Below are 18,519 nucleotides of genomic sequence, written 5' to 3' on the forward strand. Positions count from 1 at the left end.
TAATATTTTTTTAAAAAAAGGTAAATTAACTCCACGATCACTATTAAAAGCATCCAAAGTATACGTTATAGAAAGATAGTGTGTGCTACTGAAAAAGAGGGCAAAAAAGAACTGCAAGTCTCGCTTGCTTCTTGTCACAATCACATTACACTGACATCTGAAGCATTTTACATATAACAGTAAGTCCTACCTCAATACAATTGAGGTATAAAAATATATACAATTTTATTGCAAACAGACAAAATTATTTTGTATTCTACAGAAATATTCAAAATAATACTTCATCTAAAAAAATTCCACTAAAAAGTTTAATTGCCTGTTTAGCCATAAACATAAAAATACTATCTGCCCCTAGGTATTTTAAGAATACCAAATTCTATTCCATTGAAATTATTCCATTAAAATTTCTTTCACTAAGCCTCAACCAAAACATTTTTAAAACATGAAATTTTAGGCCACTGGATTATTTTAGTAAATTATCCCTGCTGCAACCTCATGATAAAACTTGAAGGGATGAGGAGTTGCTTCTTATGGATGAGCAAAGAAAATGGTTTCTTGAGATGGAATCCACTGCTGGTGAAGATGCTGTGAAGACTGTTGAAACGACAACAAAGGATTGAGAATATTACAAAAACTAAGTTGATAAAGCAGCAGCAGGGTCTGAGAGGATTGATTCCAGTTGTGAAAGATGTTCTACTCTGGGTAAAATTCTACCAACAGCATTGCTCTGTAGCATACTACAGAGAAATCTTTCATGAAAGGAAGAGTCGATCAACGGGGCAAACTTCACTGTCGTCTGATCTTAAGAAACCGCCGCAGCCACTGCCCTGGTCCGTCAGCAGCCACGTCAACATCAAGGCGGGACTCTCCACAAGCAAAAAGATTACAACTCACTGAAGGCTCAGATGATGGTTAGCATTTTTTTAGCAATAAGGAATTTTTAAATTAAGGCATATACATTGTTTTTTTAGACATAATGCTATGGCACACTTACTAGACTACAGTATAGTATATATATAACTTTTATATGCACTGGGACAACAGCATGAACTTTAATTCTTCTACAAAACCTATTTCCCGATAACAAATTAAGTAATTTCTTACTTAGGGGTCTTTACCTAATAGTAAAAAAAAATAGCTTCAGAAAGTATTCTTTCCATTACCTGGTCAAAAAGCAAAGCATACTAGCCCCACAGTGTACACATTTGAACAATACTACAGTTCTCAAAGTATTTTCCTATTGGGTCTCATAAAACTTCTTGTAAGTTAGAAGGGGAGGTTTTACGACTATTTCACAAATGAAAAATCTGAGCTTGAAGAAGTTAATTCAGTTATCTGGACCCAGAACTAGCAGGAACAGAATCCAAGTCTTCTGACTCTTTAGCCCAGTGTTCCTATCATAGACTTATGCAAGGGAATTTAAGTTTAAACTGTCTGGCAGTTCATAAACATATCAATAATTTTTTGGCATATGTATATAATATTTACAAGACGTTCAGAATTAAAGAGTTCTTAATTAAGAACAATTTAAGGAAAAAGGGACATTAACAGTAATTTACAGAGGAAATACAAATGACCTAACTAGTCAAAGTTATCAAAGACATGCAAATTAATACTGAAACTTTTTGTGTGTATAGAAATGATTTTTTTTTTTAAGATTACTGTTCAGTACTGGCAAAGATGTATGAGAAACAAGAAGTTCCAAACCCTGCTGGTAAAAGTATAACCCTTCTGGAGGGAAATTTGACAATGCATTTTAAAAGTCTTAAAAATTCCCATTTCCTTTAATAAAACTTACTTCCAGAAATTTAGCAAAAGGAAAGAATCAGTGATGTCCAAAACAGTGTACAAAGGCAGGCATCACAGCACAATAGCACGTAATGAAATATAACTGTACATGAAAAGCAGGATATATAGCATGATCCTAAATTTCTTTACAATATATATATAGGCAGAAGATTCGCACCGCTTGGCCACAGGCCGCCTCCAGTGCCGCGGGATGTAGCGCGGGGTCCGCGGCCCTGAGCAGAGCCCGCCGCCCGCCTGTCTTCCATCACAGGGAACTCTTTGCTCCCTGGGCCCTAGAGACCCCACCCTTTCCCCAAGCTGAAGCCACAGGGCATTGAGGTACCAGCCAGATGTCTTCTCACAAAGGACCTGTGGTGGCCCAGGGCAGTGGGGCTCCTGCCGGGAACAGGGAGGCTGACACAGCAGAGCTGGCTGAGCTGGGCCCCCTGCTAGAGGAGCTAGGCAAGCAGGGCATCGCCAGCCCAAGCAAAGCTGAAGAAGAGCAGGCATGCCCAGTGCCTCAGGAAGAGGAGGAGGAGGGGTGGGTGCTGACACTTCCCCTGTAAGCCCACCATGCCATGGAGAAGATGGAGGAGTTTGTGCATAAGGTCTGGGAGGGGCGCTGGAGGGTCATCCCGCACGACGTGCTCCCCGACTGGCTGAAGGACAACGACTACCTGCTGCACGGTCACAGGCCGCCCATGCCCTCCTTCCGGGCCTGCTTCAAGAGCATCTTCCGCATCCACACGGAGACGGGCAACTTCTGGACCCACCTGCTTGGTTTTGTGACGTTTCACTTTCTGGGAATCCTGACCATGCTGAGACCAAACACGTACTTCATGACCCCTCTTCAGGAGAAGGTGGTGCTCGGGATGTTCTTCCTGGGCGCGGTGCTCTGCCTCAGCTTCTCCTGGCTCTTTCACGCTGTCTATTATCACTCAGAGAAGGTCTCTCAGACCTTTTCCCAACTGGATTATTCAGGGATTGCCCTGCTGATTACGGGGGAGCTTTGTCCCCTGGCTCTGTTACTCCTTCTACTGCTCCCCACAGCCACGGCTCAGCTACCTCTCCAGCGTGGGCACCTCTGCCATCATTGTGCTGCAGTGGCACCGGTTTGCCACTCCTAAGCACCAGCAGACAAGAGCAGGGGTGTTCCTGGGGCTTGGCTTGAGCGGCATCGTGCCCACCATGCACTTTACAATCGTGGAGGGCTTCGTCAAGGCCACCACGGTGGGCCAGATGGGCTGGTTCTTCCTCATGGCTGTGATGTACATCACCAGAGCAGGCCTTTATGCCGCACGGATTCCCGAGCGCTTCTTCCCTGGAAAATCCGACATGTGGTTCTAGTCTCATCAGATCTTCCACGTCCTGGTGGTAGCAGCCGCCTTCGTCCACTTCTACGGGGTCTCCAACTTTCACGAGTTCCGATATGGCCTGGAAGGGGGCTGTACTGACGACTCCCTCCTCTGAGCCGCCCTGCAAGGGCGCAGGAGGAACTTTCCAAGTGCTTTTAAAATAACTTCTTTGCTAAAGTGAGAGCAAGGGTCTGAGTTGTCTGTTTCTAGAAGAAACCTCTTAGAGAATTCAGTACCAACCGATCTTCAGCCCACTTCACACTCCTGGGCAATAAACTCTCCTTTCCCTCGCTGAGAGCAGCGGGGATGGGCAGACGTGGTCGCCTCACCACTGAGCCGCGCCCTCCTCAGTAAGGCAACTACTGTCCCCTCACAGAGATGGGGCTTTGAAACTCATGTTGAGATTTTATGCCCCCTCCAGCCATTCTGGGGAAAAATGATGGACTGGGACTCTTCAGAAATTCTGTTTCCAGAAGAAACTGTCCCTCCCTCACCCACGTTTTGACTTTGTAACCTGGCTTATAACAGGCCATCCGTTTTTGTAGCACACTTTTGAAAAACAATGATAACCTCATCCATCTTTTGAGGGCCTGGACCTGCTCACACAGCAGGAAGAACAAAGCCACCAACTTTTACACAGCCCGGCTAATCATGGAAGTGTGTCCAGGCTTCAGATAACTTGAGTTTTAATTTTTTTCTTGGCAGAGTAATGTAAAATTAAAGTGGGGAAAGATATTTAATATTTAATACTAAGCTTTAAAAAGAAACCTGCTATCATTGCTATGTATCTTGATGCAAAGACTATGATGATAATAAAAGAGTACAGGAGACACTTGGCATTCAAAAAAAATTAATAAAGAATACATACATATTTAAATAAACACACACACACACGGAGAGACAGAGTAACAGATGAAAAAAACACACCAAAATGTTAACAGCAATTATCTTTGAATAGTGGCAATTCACAGAATTTTCCTATAATAAGTGTATGTTACTTTAGGACCGCATGTATTAAATAAGCAGACACTGTAGACCAATATATAAAATGACTAACCTCTTCTGCTCTTTTGAAGACCACATTAGCATTCTGAGGAAAGTCCACTTCCAAAGAGTCCCTTTTTCAAAATGGAAATAAATGTTTTATGTTGTTAATCTCAAGAATAATAGTCATCCAGGATGTCAATCTAAAATAGAGCTGTAAGTTCTTATACTAAAAAATGTTTATGAAGAAAGATTACAATTTAGTGAGTCTGAGAAATTTTACACATAAACACAGATCAGATTTTCTACCCTCTGTCTTAATCTACAGCTTCATTTAGCAAAGTTTAAAGGTCTAAATATTAATCAAGCTGATAATTAAAGACTTTAGCTCAGCAACTGGTTTTAACTATATTAGAGTCCGTTAGAGAATCTGATTTTATTTATAAGTGAACAGACTGCCATATAAGAAAAATATTAGTGTTCTGCTAAATACAGTATAGTGACTACTTTATATTTAAAATACCTTAACAGGAGCAGAACTCCTGCTTTTCCCAGAAGACGCCAAGCAACCCATTCTGCAGTTGTTCTATCAGCTTCATATGTAGCTTGTTGACTAACAATAAAAACCAGTGGTAATCCTAGTTGAAGATGAACAGTTGAAACTTGTTGAGGATCTTCAGCAACTTCAGTCTTCATTTAGAAAAAGAACAAAACGTCTTTACTATGTGATAATAATGTTCCAACATTTGGATTTAAACCCTGCTAATTCTTATCAATAAAGACGAGTGAAAAAACAAGTCTGTGAAATAAATCCATTAACATTAACAGAAATGGTCTCATGATTTTCTAAGTTTAATGCTCCCAGTGTACCTGTATAGTTTAAGCATTATGAAACTAACAAATTTTACAAGGAGTTAAACAGAAATTTACAACCATAAAGGATAAGGATATTATAAAGAAACAAACAAGAAACCAATAAAAAAACTGTGGTACTGATAAATAAAGAGATAGATATTTGAAACAAAACAGAACAGATAACTAAGGAACAAATACTTACACATAAGAATTTAACATATAATGACATATTACAGAACAATGAGGAACATCTGAGTTGACATCAGCTTGAATATACACATCTAATTTCACCCCCTCCAGAAATCCCAGCACAACTACAGCAGTAGGATTTTTCAAAAGAGATAAACATACATATGTGAAGAAAGGAAAAGAGAAAAGGCAGCAAAATTTTGGAAGCTGGAGAACAAAACCCTAAAGCCATGAGAGAGGAAAAGCTAAGAGACAATTTCACTTTAACCGCAGAATCCTAAAATTGCTCAGGAACTGTCACTGCCTGGCGTCTCTGGAACTGGGAAAGAAATATTGGAAGGGGAATGGCAGGAAGGCTCCAAAATAAGGAGGAACAGGTAAAACTTTTGAGGAAGCATTAGATCCCTAGATTCCCCTCCCCAACTCCATGAACTTAGGTCCCTCCCTCACACCAGAAGAAATCTGGCTGGACTGCAGGAAGAGCTGAGAGTGGGAATACCATACCCAAAGCAGGGGGATTGAGTACCCAAATGCTGAGACTCCTTTTAGCCCTTTCCCACTCAGTTTCCAGTATGCTAGCAGCCAGACTTCTGTACACCAGCAGAAAACTGGAAGTTCCTTTTCTGGGGACCTTGAGTAACCACAAGAAAAAGTCTAAAGCTACCGACACTGAGGTTCACCAGAAAGCAGCCCAGATCCAATCACCCTATGGAGCTCAGAGCTAACAAGTACGATCTACAGCCTCAGAATTTCCAATCAGCTTTTTTAGTTTCAGATTCTAAATCATGAACAAGGAGTAACAAGCATCTAAGGAAAGCCTCTAACATGAAAGACAGAGACCAGAACAAACAGAAAAACAAGTAACGTGGAGGAAACAGACTATTCAGAAGAAGGTTCAGAAAACCGCCACTGATAAGCTCAAAAGGATGGGAAGATAGACTATCCATAAAGAAATGAAAAATACAGTTGAATAAATCTGCCAGAAAGTATAGCAAAACACAGATGGATAATAGAAAAGATAAAATTGAGGGACTAGTTCAAGGGGTCCAACATTCAAATAGGAGTCTCAGAAAGAGAGAAGGGAGAAAACAGAAGGGAAGAAATCATCACTGAAATACACACAAAAGTTTCCCACAACTGAAGAAGCATGAGCTGCCAGATTGAAAGAGCCCACTGAGTAACCAGCAGAGTGGATAATAGCAGATACACGGGAAGATGCATTCTTGTAAAATTTCTAATTATTGAGGGTTTTTTTAATCATAAAAGTTTTCACAGAGAAATCTATATTTACCTATGGTAAGCAGAATTCTAAGATGGTCCCCAAGATTCCTGGTGTACATTTTGTATAATCCTAATTCCTTGAGTGTGGGTGATACTTATAGCAGAGTCATTCCCTGGATTAGGTCACACCATGTAAGACTGTCATAGCACAAAGGAGTGAGATTTGTCTGCTGGCTTTGAGGGAGAAAACTGCAATTTTTTGAGGGGGCCACATGGTCAGGATCTGAGAACAGCCTGTAGCAGGTAAGAGCAACACTGGCCAACAGCCAGTGAGAAGGTGGGAACCTCAGTGCTACAACAACACATAGCTCAATTATGCCAAAACCTGAATGGGTATAACAGCCTGAAGGAGTAGAAAAGCCTGGTTTTTTCTTTGTGTATTTGGAGAACTATAAGAAATTTAGTATTAAAAAAGTAAAAAGGGGGAACAGACAGTAAGACTGGAGATCTGGCAAGGGGCCAAATCATTAAAAACTATATATATCCTCCTAAGAAGGTAGGGCTTTATTCTGTAAATAATTGGAAACCAGTTAGGGACTGCAAAAATTATTGTAACAAGATCATATATGTGTATTTAAAATATATCACTATGTTTAAAAAAAAAAAGAAAAAAGGGACTTCCCTGGTGGTCCAGTGGTTAAGACTCTGGGGAACTAAGATCCCACATGCCATGTGGCCAAAAAAACCCAAAGAACAGAAACAAAAAAACATATACTAAAAACCAATGAATCCTACAATTTAAATGGGTGAATTAAATGATATGTGAACTATAGCTCAATAAAGATGTTTTATAAATAAATAAATAAATAAAATAAAACATATCACTCTGCAAGCAATAGAGAGCATAAACTTATAGAGAGTGAAGTACAGGAATACAATATAGACCAGATCAGTTGTTATTGCTAAAATAGTACACGAGAGAGAGGGAGAACCTGGATTAAAGCGCTGGCTGTTAGGATGAAGAATTCAAAAGATATTTAAGATCTAAAATTAGATGCAGAGAGATGTAGGAGCTGAGAATGGTTTTCCAGGTTTCTGCCATGAATGACTGGACAATAAATTAACCAAGATAATGGAGCGAGAACAGATGGTAAAGGATAACACGTTAATGCCGGACATGTAGAGCTTAGGAGAAAGACATCTAGTTAGTAGTTAAATATATGGGACAGGAACTCTGAAGAAACATCGGACCTGAAAATTCAAATCTGAGAATCAGTGTAGTTAATGCCATAGAAACAGATGAGGGTGTGTTCCAAGCATCTATCACTGTGTATGTAGCAAAGCGCACCAACACCTGATGGCTTAAAGTAACAAGAATCATTTATTTTGTCCATATGTCTGCAAGCTCATCTCTGGTCCACATTGCATTAGTGGGGCATTTCGACTGGAGGGTGAAGGTTCCACTTTAAAGATGGTTCATTCACTGGCTAGCAAGCTGTTGCTGACTATTATGAGCTCAGCCAGAACTGTGGGCTGCGGACCTCACATGACCTCTTCACATGACTTCTCCTCAGGCTTAATTTCACGGAAAAGTAGCTGGGTTTTAAGAATGAGCAATCAAAGAGAGCAAGGCAGAAGCACATGGCATTCTATGACACATAGCCTCAGAAGCCACATATCATCATTTCAGCCTTATTCTACTGGTCAAGGCAGTCACAAAGGCGCAATCATGTTCAAGGAGAGAAGACACAGACCCTACCGCTGGACAGGCACATTGATTATGTCACATGATAAGGAGAGTTTATGAGATGGGAGAGTTGTTATTGCCATCTTTGGAAAATTTAATCAAAGTCTGATAGGATGAGGCTTTGGGGGGCTTGGAGAGAGAAGTGAGTATATTTTGCAAGTGGGACAGATATGAATTGTTGTAGTCAATGGTCTACTCTCTGGCTACAGTTTCCACCCCTATCCCATGCGAATAACACTTCTCTCCAAGATTTCCAAGCCTCATCCCATCAGACTTTGAGACCAATGCAAACTCGAAGATCTCATCATCTACATTCATGTCTAGTGTGGTCGCTTGGATATAGCTCCTTGAGAACTGTTCTTCTCAATTTGAAGAAATGAATGAATGATTTTTCCCCATTCTCAATAGACAATGATGGAACAGGCAAAAGATAACCACTATACACATTACTGTTTGAAAGGGGAGAAAGCAGAAGCATAAAATGGTCATTAGTGTGTAGGGATTCTGAAGCCCATTCAGGCATATGGGCCAGCTCCTTGATTAGGGCTCAGTCCTGCTCCCTAAGGGTTTGTTCTCTGAGGCTCTGGGTTACATATTTGGGCTCTTGACCTGCCCTCCAACTCATCCTTTCTTGCTTACAAAAAAAGGGAGCCTGTGTTTGCAGCTGAGCAGATTTCTCAGTCAGTTCCTGTCCATAGAATATGGGGAGTCTAAAGACTTCTTTTCATTTTGTGCTGTTTCTGTCCCTTTCTATACAAGCTGGTATACTTCTTCTAAAACCCCACGGTTCCTTAATTATAAAGTTATAATCCATTCCATTAGACAAAAGACAAAATTACAAATGTCCTTGATAGATAGAAAAAGTAATAGAGTAGTACCAAGAAGATTGCTAATAGTACCATAAAAATTACTAATAATTTTACATATCTATAAAAATATGTATATTTTTAAAATTATAAATTAGTATAAAATATACAAAAGTGACAGAAGCACTCTTGCACCAGGGGTGAGATTACAACTTAGAAATTTTCAAAAAACAATATAAGAAAATGAAGGACTATAAGAGACTGCTATGAACGATTATACACCAACAACTTAGATAAACTAGAAGAAACTGATAAACTCCTAGACATATACACCTACCAAGACTAAACCAAGGACTTCCCTGGTGGTGCAGTGGTTAAGACTCCATGCTCCCACTGCAGGGGGCACAGGTTTGACCCCTGGTTGGGGAACTAAGATCCCATATGCCACACAGCATGGCCAAAAAAAAGACTGAATAAAGAAGAAATAGAAACTCTGAACATATAACTAATAAGGAGAGACTGAATCAGCAATCAAAAATCTCCTAACATAGTAAAGTGCAGGCAGAGATGACTTCTCTGTAGAATTCTATCACACATTTCAAAAGAATTAATGCCAATCCTTCTCAAACTCTTCCAAAAAAATAAAGAGGAGGGAACACTTCCAAACTTATTGTATGAGGCCAACATTTTTCTCATACCAAAACCAGACAAAGATACTATAAGAAAAGAAAACTACAGACCAATATCCCTGATGAAAACTCATGCAAATATCCTCAATAAAATACTAATAAAATGAATTCAACAAAACTTTAAAAGGATTAAACACCATGACCAAGAGGGACTGATTCCTGGGATGCAGGGATGGTTCAACATATGAAAATCAGGATTGGTTCAAGATGGCGGAGTAGAAGGACGTGCTCTCACTCCCTCTTGCAAGAACATCAGAATCACAACTAACTGCTGAACAATCATCAACAGGAAGACACTGGAACTCACCAAAAAAGATACCCCACACCCAAAGACAAAGGAGAAGGCACAATGAGATGGCTGGAGGGGCGCAAACACAATAAGATCAAATCCCATAACTGCTGCGTGGGTGACTCACAAACTGGAGAACAATTATACAACAGAAGTCCACCCACTGGAGTGAAGGTTCTGAGCCCCACGTCAGGCTTCCCAATCTGGGGGTCCAGCAACGAAAGGAGGAATTCCTAGAGAATCAGACTTTGAAGGCTAATGGGATTTGATTGCAGGACTTTGACAGGACTGGGGGAAACAGAGACTCTACTCTTGGTGGGCACACACAAACTAGTGTGTGCATCAGGACCCAGGGAAAGGAGCAGTGACCCCATAGGAGACTGAATAAGATCTACCTGTTAGTGTTGGAGGGTCTCTTGCAGAGGTGGGGGTGGCTCTGTCTCACCATGAGGACAAGGACACTGGCAGCAGAAGTTCTGGGAATTACTCCTTGGCGTGAGAACTCCCAGAGTCCGCCATTAGCCCCACCAAAGAGCCCGGGGAGCCTCCAGAGTTGGGTCGCCTCAGGCCAAACAACCAACAAGGAGGGAACCCAGCCCCACCCATCAGCAGACAAGTGGATTAAGTTTTACTAAGCTCTGCCCACCAAAGCAACAGCCAGCTCTACCCACCACCAGTCCCTCCCATCAGGAAACTTGCACAAGCCTCTTAGATAGCCTCATCCACCAGAGGGCAAACAGCAGAAGCAAGAAGAACTACAATCCTGCAGCCTGTGGAACAAAAACCACATTCACAGAAAGATAGACAAGATGAAAAGGCAGAGGGCTATGTACCAGATGAAGGAACAAGATAAAACCCCAGGAAAACAACTAAATGAAGTGGATATAGTCAACCTTCCAGAAAAAGAATTCAGAATGATAGTGAAGATGATCCAGGACCTCAGAAAAAGAATGGAGGCAAAGATTGAGAAGATGCAAGAAATGTTTAAAAAAGACCTAGAAGAATTAAAGAACAAAATAAAGAACAAACAGAGATGAACAACACAATAACTGAAATGAAAAATACACTAGAAGCAATCAATAGCAGAATAAATGAGGCAGAAGAAAGGATAAGTGACCTGGAAGACAAAATGGTGGAATTCACTGCTGCCGAACAGAATAAAAAAAAAGAATGAAAAGAAATGAAGACAGCCTAAGAGACTTCTGGGAAAACATTAAGTGCACCAACATTCACATTACAGAGGTCCCAGAAGGGGAAGAGAGAGAGAAAGGACCTGAGAAAATATTTGAAGGGATTATATTCAAAAACTTCCCTAACATGGGAAAGGAAATAACCACCCAAGTCCGGGAAGTGCAGAGAGTCCCAGGCAGGATAAACCCAAGGAGAAACACAACGCGACACATAGGAATCAAATTGGCAAAAATTAAAGACAAAGAAAAATTATAGAAAGCAACAAGGGAAAAATGACAAATACCATACAAGGGAACTCCCATAAGGTTAACAACTGATTTCTCAGCAGAAACTCTACAAGCCAGAAGGGAGTGGAACGATATACTTAAAGTGATGAAAGGGAAGAACCTAGAGCCAAGATTACTCTACCTGGCAAGGATCTCATTCAGATTCGATGGAGAAATCAAAAGCTTTACAGACAAGCAAAAGCTAAGAGAATTCAGCACCACCAAACCAGCTCTACAACAAATGCTAAAGGAACTCCTCTAAGTGGGAAACACAAGAGAAGAAAAGGACCTACAAAAACAAACCCAAAACAATTAAGGAAATGGTCATAGGAACATACATATCAATAATTACTTTAAATGTGAAGGGATTAAATGCTCCAACCAAAAGTCACAGGATTGCTGAATGGACACAAAAACAAGACCCATATTTATGCTGTCTACAACAGACCCACGTCAGACCTAGGGACAAATTCAGACTGAAAGTGAGGTGATGGAAAAAGATATTCCATGCAAATGGTAATCAAAAGAAAGCTGGAGTAGCAATACTCATATCAGATAAAATAGACTTTAAAAATAAAGAATGTTACAAGAGACAAAGAAGAACACTACATAATGATCAAGGGATCAATCCAAGAAGAAGATATAACAATTGTAAATATATATGCACCCAACATAGGAGCACCTCAATGCATAAGGCAACTGCTAACAGCTATAAAAGAGGAAATCGACAGTAACACAATAGTGGGGGACTTTAACACCTGACTTACACCAATGGACAGATCATCCAAACAGAAAATTAATAAGGAAACACAAGCTTTAAATGATGCAATAGACCAGATAGATTTAATTGATATATATAGGAAATTCCATCCAAAAACAGCAGATTACACTTTATTCTCGAGTGTGCATGGAACATTCACCAGGACAGATCACATCTTGGGTCACAAATAAAGCCTCAGTAAATTTAAGAAAACTGAAATCATATCAAGCATCTTTTCTGACCACAACACTATGAGATTAGAAATCAATCACAGGGAAGAAAACGTAAAAAACACAAACACATGGAGGCTAAACAATACGTTACTAAATATCCAACAGATCACTGAAGAAATCGAAGAGGAAATCAAAAAATACCTACAGAAAAATGATACTGAAAACACGACAATCCAAAACCTATGGGATGCAGCAAAAGCAGTTCTAAGAGGGAAGTTTATAGCTATACAAACCTACCTCAAGAAACAAGAAAAATCTCACATAAACAATCTATCCTTATACCTAAAGGAGCTAGAGGAAGAAGAACAAACAAAACCCAAAGTTAGCAGAAGGAAGGAAATCGTAAAGATCAGAGCAGAAATAAATGAAATAGAAACAAAGAAAACAATAGCAAAGATCAATAAAACTAAAAGCTGGTTCTTTGAGAAGATAAACAACATTGATAAACCATTAGCCAGACTCATCAAGAAAAAGAGGGAGAGGACTCAAATCAATAAAATTGGAAATGAAAAAAGAGAAGTTACAACAGACACTGCAGAAATACAAAGCATCCTAAGAGACGACTACAAGCAACTATATGCCAACAAAATGGACAACCTGGAAGAAATGGACAAATTCTTAGAAAGGTATAACCTTCCAAGATTGAACAAGGAAGAAATAGAAAATATGAACAGACCAATCACAAGTAATGAAATTGAAACTGTGATTAAAAATCTTCCAACAAACAAAAGCCCAGGACCAGATGGTTTCACAGGTGAATTCTATCAAACATTTAGAGAAGAGCTAACACCCATCTTTCTCAAACTCTTCCAAAAAACTGCAGAGGAAGGAACACTCCCAAACTCATTCTACGAGGCCACCATCACCCTGATATGAAAACCAAAGATACTACCAAAAATGAAAATTACAGACCAATATCACTGATGAATATAGATGCAAAAATCCTCAATGAAATACTAGCAAACAGAATCCAACAACACATTAAAAGGATCACACACCATGATCAAGTGGGATTTACCCCAGGGATGCAAGCATTCTTCAATATATGCAAACCAATCAATGTGATACACCATATTAACAAATTGAAGAATAAAAACCATATGATCATCTCAATAGATGCAGAAAAAGCCTTTGACAAAATTCAACACCCATTTATCATAAAAATTCTCCAGAAAGTGGGCATAGAGGGAACCTACCTCAACATAATGGAAGCCATATATGACAAACCCATAGCAAACATCATTCTCAATGGTGAAAAACTGAAAGCATTTCCTCTAAGATCAGGAACAAGACAAGGATGTCCACTCTCGCCACTATTATTCAAAATAGTTTTGGAAGTCCTAGCCTTGGCAATCAGAGAAGAAAAAGAAATAAAAGGAATATAAATTGTAAAAGAAGAAGTAAAACTGTCAGTGTTTGCAGATGACATGATACTATACATAGAGAATCGTATACATAGAGATTCCTAAAGATGCCACCAGAAAACTACTAGAGCTAATCAATGAATTTGGTAGAGCTGCAGAATACAAAATTAATGCACAGAAATCTCTGGCGTTCCTATACACTAATGAAAAATCTGAAAGAGAAATTAAGGAAACACTCCCATTTACCATTGCAACAAAAAGAATAAAATACCTAGGAATAAATCTATCTAGGGAGACAAAAGACCTGTATGTAGAAAACTATAAGACACTGTTGAAAGAAATTAAAGATGATACCAACAGATGGAGAGATATACCATATTCTTGGATTGGAAGAATCAGTATTGTGAAAATGACTATACTACCCAAAGCAATCTACAGATTCAATGCAATCCCTATCAAATTACCAATGGCCTTTTTTTTTACAGAACTAGAACAAACAATCTTAAAATTTGTATGGAGACACAAAAGACCCCGAATAGCCAAAGCAGTCTTGAGGGAAAAAAACGGAGCTGGAGGAATCAGACTCCCTGACTTCAGACTATACTACAAAGCTACAGTATTAAACGTAATATGGAAGTGACACAAAAACAGAAATATAGATCAATGGAACAGGATAGAAAGCCCAAAGCTAAACCCATGCTCCTACGGTCAACTAATCTATGACAAAGGAGGCAAGGATATACAATGGAGAAAAGACAGCCTCTTCAATAAGTGGTGCTGGGAAAACTGGACAGCTACATGAAAAAGAATGAAATTAGAACACTCCATAACACCATACACAAAAATAAACTCAAAATAGATTAGAGATGTAAATGTAAGACTGGACACTATAAAACTTTTAGAGGAAAACATAGGAGGAACATTCTTTGACATAAATCACAGCAAGATCTTCTTTGATCCACCTCCTAGAGTAATGGAAATAAAAACAAAAATAAACAAATGGGACCTAATGAAATTTAAAAGCTTTTGCAAAGCAAAGGAAACTACAAACAAGATGAAAAGACAACCCTCAAAATGGGAAAAAATATTTGCAAGCGAATCAGTGGACAAAGAATTAATCTCCAAAATATATAAACAGCTCATGCAGCTCAATATTAAAAAAAAAGAAAAAACCCAATCCAAAAATGGGCAGAAGACCTAAATAGATGTTTCTCCAAAGAGGACATACAGATGGTCAAGAAGCACATGAAAAGCTGCTCAACGTCACTAATTATTAGAGAAATGCAAATCAAAACTACAATGAGGTATCACCTCACACCAGTTAGAATGCGCATCATCAGAATATCTACAAACGACAAATGCTGGAGGGGGTGTGGTGAAAAGGGAACCCTCTTGCACTGTTGGTGGGAATGTAAATTGATACAGCCACTATGGAGAACAGTATGGAGGTTCCTTTAAAAACTACAAATAGAATTACCATATGACCCAGCAATCCCACTACTGGGCATATACCCAGAGAAAACCATAATTCAAAAAGACACATGCACCCCAATGTTCATTGCAGCATTATTTACAATAGCCAGGTCATGAAAGCAACCTAAATGTCCACTGATAGACAAATGGATAAAGAAGATGTGGTACATATATAGAATGGAATATTACTCAGCCATAAAAAGGAATGAAATTGGGTCATTTGTAGAGACGTGGATGGACCTACAGACTGTCGTACAGAGTGAAGTAAGTCAGAAAGAGAAAAACAAATATCGTATGTTAACACATATATGTGGAACCTAGAAAAATGGTACAGATGCACTGGTTTGCAAGGCAGAAATAGAGACACGGATGTAGAGAAAAAACTTATGGAAACCAACGGGGGAAAACGGTGGGGGGTGGGGTTGGTGGTGGTAGTGGTGTGATGAATTGAGAGATTGGGATTGACATGTATACACCGATGTGTATAAAATGGATGACTAATAAGTACATGCTGTATAAAAAAATAAATAAAAGAAAATTCAAAAAAAAAAGGAAACCTCTTAAAGAAATTGAAAATAGAGGAAAAAACTAAATTTTAGTTTTGATTGCTATTCAAATGTAAACATTTTCCATCAATAGCTAATTTTCTATGTGGGTGTATGTAGCATCTTTGCCCTATTTTGATATTATATTTTTACCACAGTAAAATAATTATGTACACATGTAATAAAAAATATGAAAATCAATAAATGTAACACACCTCATTAACATAACAATGGTCAGAAATCACATAATCATCTCAATTGATGCAGAAAAAGCATTTGACATAATTCAACACTCTTTCATGATAAAAACATTAAAAAACTAGGAAGAGAACCTCAACATAATAAATGTGATATGTGAAAAGCATACAGCTAACATACTCAATGGTGAAAAACTGAATGTTTTTCCTCTAAGATCAGGAACAAGGCAAGGATGTCCACTCTTGCCACTTCTATTCAACATAGTACTGGAAGTCCTACCCAGAGCAACTAGGCAAGAAAAAGAAATAAGCATTTGAAATGGAAAGGTAGAAATAAAATTATCTCTGTTCACAGATGACATGGTCTTATATGTAGAAAACCCTAAAGATTCCACAAAAATACTATTAGAACTAATGAATAAATTCAGCAACATTGCAGGATACAAAATCAACCCTCAAAAATCAGTTGTGGGGCTTCCCTGGTGGCGCAGTGGTTGAGAGTCCGCCTGTCGATGCAGGGGACACGAGTTCGTGCCCTGATCTGGGAAGATCCCATATGCCGCGGAGCGGCTGGGCCCGTGAGCCATGGCCGCTGAGCCTGCGCGTCCGGAGCCTGTGCTCTGCAACCGGAGAGGCCACAGCAGTGAGAGGCCCGCGTACCGCAAAAAAAAAAAAAAAAAAAAAAAAATCAGTTGTGTTTCTTACACTAGCAATGAACAATATGAAAAGAAAACTAAGAAAATAATCCCATTTATAAGAGCATCAAAAAGAATTAAATACTTAGGAATAAGCTTAACCAAGGAAGTGAAAGACATACATTGAAAACTACAAAACATTGCTGAAAGAAAGAAAAGAAGACAAAAATAAATGGAAGGACATCCCATTCATGTTCATGTTCTTGGATTGGATATAACATTATTAAAATACTACCCATACTACCCAGTCATCTAGAGATTCAATTCAATCCCTCTCAAAATCCCAATGGCATTTTTGCAGAAATAGAAAAGCCATCCTAAAATACATATGGAATCTCAAGGGACCTTAAATAACCAAAACAATCTTGAGAAAGAAGAACAAAGCTGGGGCCTCACACTTCCTGATTTCAAAACATATTACAAAGCTACAGTAACCAAAACAGTGTAGTATTGGCATAAAGACAGACATATAGACTAATGGAACAAAATAGAGTGCCCAGAAATAAACCCTTGCATATATGGTCAACTGATCTTTGACAAGGGCACTAAGGCTATATAACGGGGAAAGGATAGTCTCTTCAACAGATGGTGTTGGGAAAACTAGATATCCACATGCAAAAGAATCAAGAGGAAGCCTCATCTTACACCACATACAAAAATTAACTCAAAATGAATTAGAGATCTAAATGTAGAAAATGAAAGTATAAAACTCCTGGAAGAAAACAGAGGGAAATCTTCATAACATTGGAATGGAAATGATTTCCTGAAAATGACACCACAAGCACAGGCAACAAAAGCAAAACCAAACAAATGGAACTACACCAAACTTAAAAATGTCTGCACAGCCAAGGGAACAATAAACAGAGTGGAAAAGTAACCTATGAAATGGGAGAAAATATTGCAAATCATGTATCAGACAAGGGGTTAATATCCAGAATATTTAAAGAACTCCTACAACTTAACAACAGTAATAAAAATAACCAATTAAAAAACAGGCAAAGGACTTACACAGATATTTCTCCAAAGAAGATATATAAATGGCCAAAAAGCATATGAAAAGATGCTCCATATCACTAATCATCAATGAAACACAAATCAAAACAACAATGAAATATCACCTCTCAATCATTAGGATGGCTAATATTTAAAAAACAATAACAAAAACAACAGAAAACAACAAGTATGAGCAAGGATGTAGAGAAAAATGGAACTCTTGCACACTGCTGGCAGCAATGTAACGTGGTGTAGCTACTATGGAAAACAGTACAGAGATTCCTCAAAAAATCAAAAATAGAACTACCATATGATCCAGCAATCCTATTTCTGGGTATATATCCAAAAGAAAACAGGATCTCCAAGAGATATTTGCACACCCATGTTCATTGTAGCATTATTCACAATAGTCAAGATGTATAAGCAACTTAGAACATCCATCAATGGATGAATGGATCAGTAAAATGTGATATTGATACATATACATCTGTATACACACACACACACACACACACACACACACACACACACACACACACACAATGGAATATTATTTGGTCTTAAAAAAGAAGGAAATCCTAACAAATGCTACAACATGGATGAACCTTGAGGACATCATGCTAAGTGAAATGAGCTAATTATAAAAAGACATACTGTGGGCTTCCCTGGTGGCGCAGTCGTTGAGGGTCCGCCTGCCAATGCAGGGGACATGGGTTCGTGCCCCGGTCCGGGAAGATCCCACATGCCACGGAGCGGCTGGGCCCGTGAGCCATGGCCGCTGGGCCTGCATGTCCGGAGCCTGTGCTCCACAACAGGAGAGGCCACAACAGTGAGAGGCCCACGTACCGAAAAAAAAAAAAAAAAAAAAAAAAAAAAAAA

General features: G+C 39.0%; 1 protein-coding gene and 1 pseudogene across 1 annotated transcript in view; one reads left to right on the top strand and one right to left on the bottom strand.

Moving 5' to 3' along the window:
• TXNDC16 (thioredoxin domain containing 16) overlaps positions 1 to 18,519 on the bottom strand; it is a 111,676-nt gene that overhangs the window by 49,444 nt on the left and 43,713 nt on the right. Inside the window, exons 10-11 of the mRNA XM_027111245.1 lie at positions 4,651 to 4,817; positions 4,201 to 4,261 (exon numbers count right to left, since the gene is read on the bottom strand). Of these exons, the coding sequence (XP_026967046.1) occupies positions 4,201 to 4,261; positions 4,651 to 4,817 (228 nt within the window). The remainder of the gene's footprint in view (positions 1 to 4,200; positions 4,262 to 4,650; positions 4,818 to 18,519) is intronic.
• LOC113622756 (adiponectin receptor protein 1 pseudogene) lies at positions 1,790 to 3,517 on the top strand (annotated as a pseudogene).

This window comes from Aethalodelphis obliquidens, unplaced genomic scaffold, assembly GCF_003676395.1.
Source record: "Aethalodelphis obliquidens isolate GAN/ISIS:26980383/991018 unplaced genomic scaffold, ASM367639v1 scaffold10, whole genome shotgun sequence".
Taxonomy (NCBI): Eukaryota; Metazoa; Chordata; class Mammalia; order Artiodactyla; family Delphinidae; genus Aethalodelphis; species Aethalodelphis obliquidens.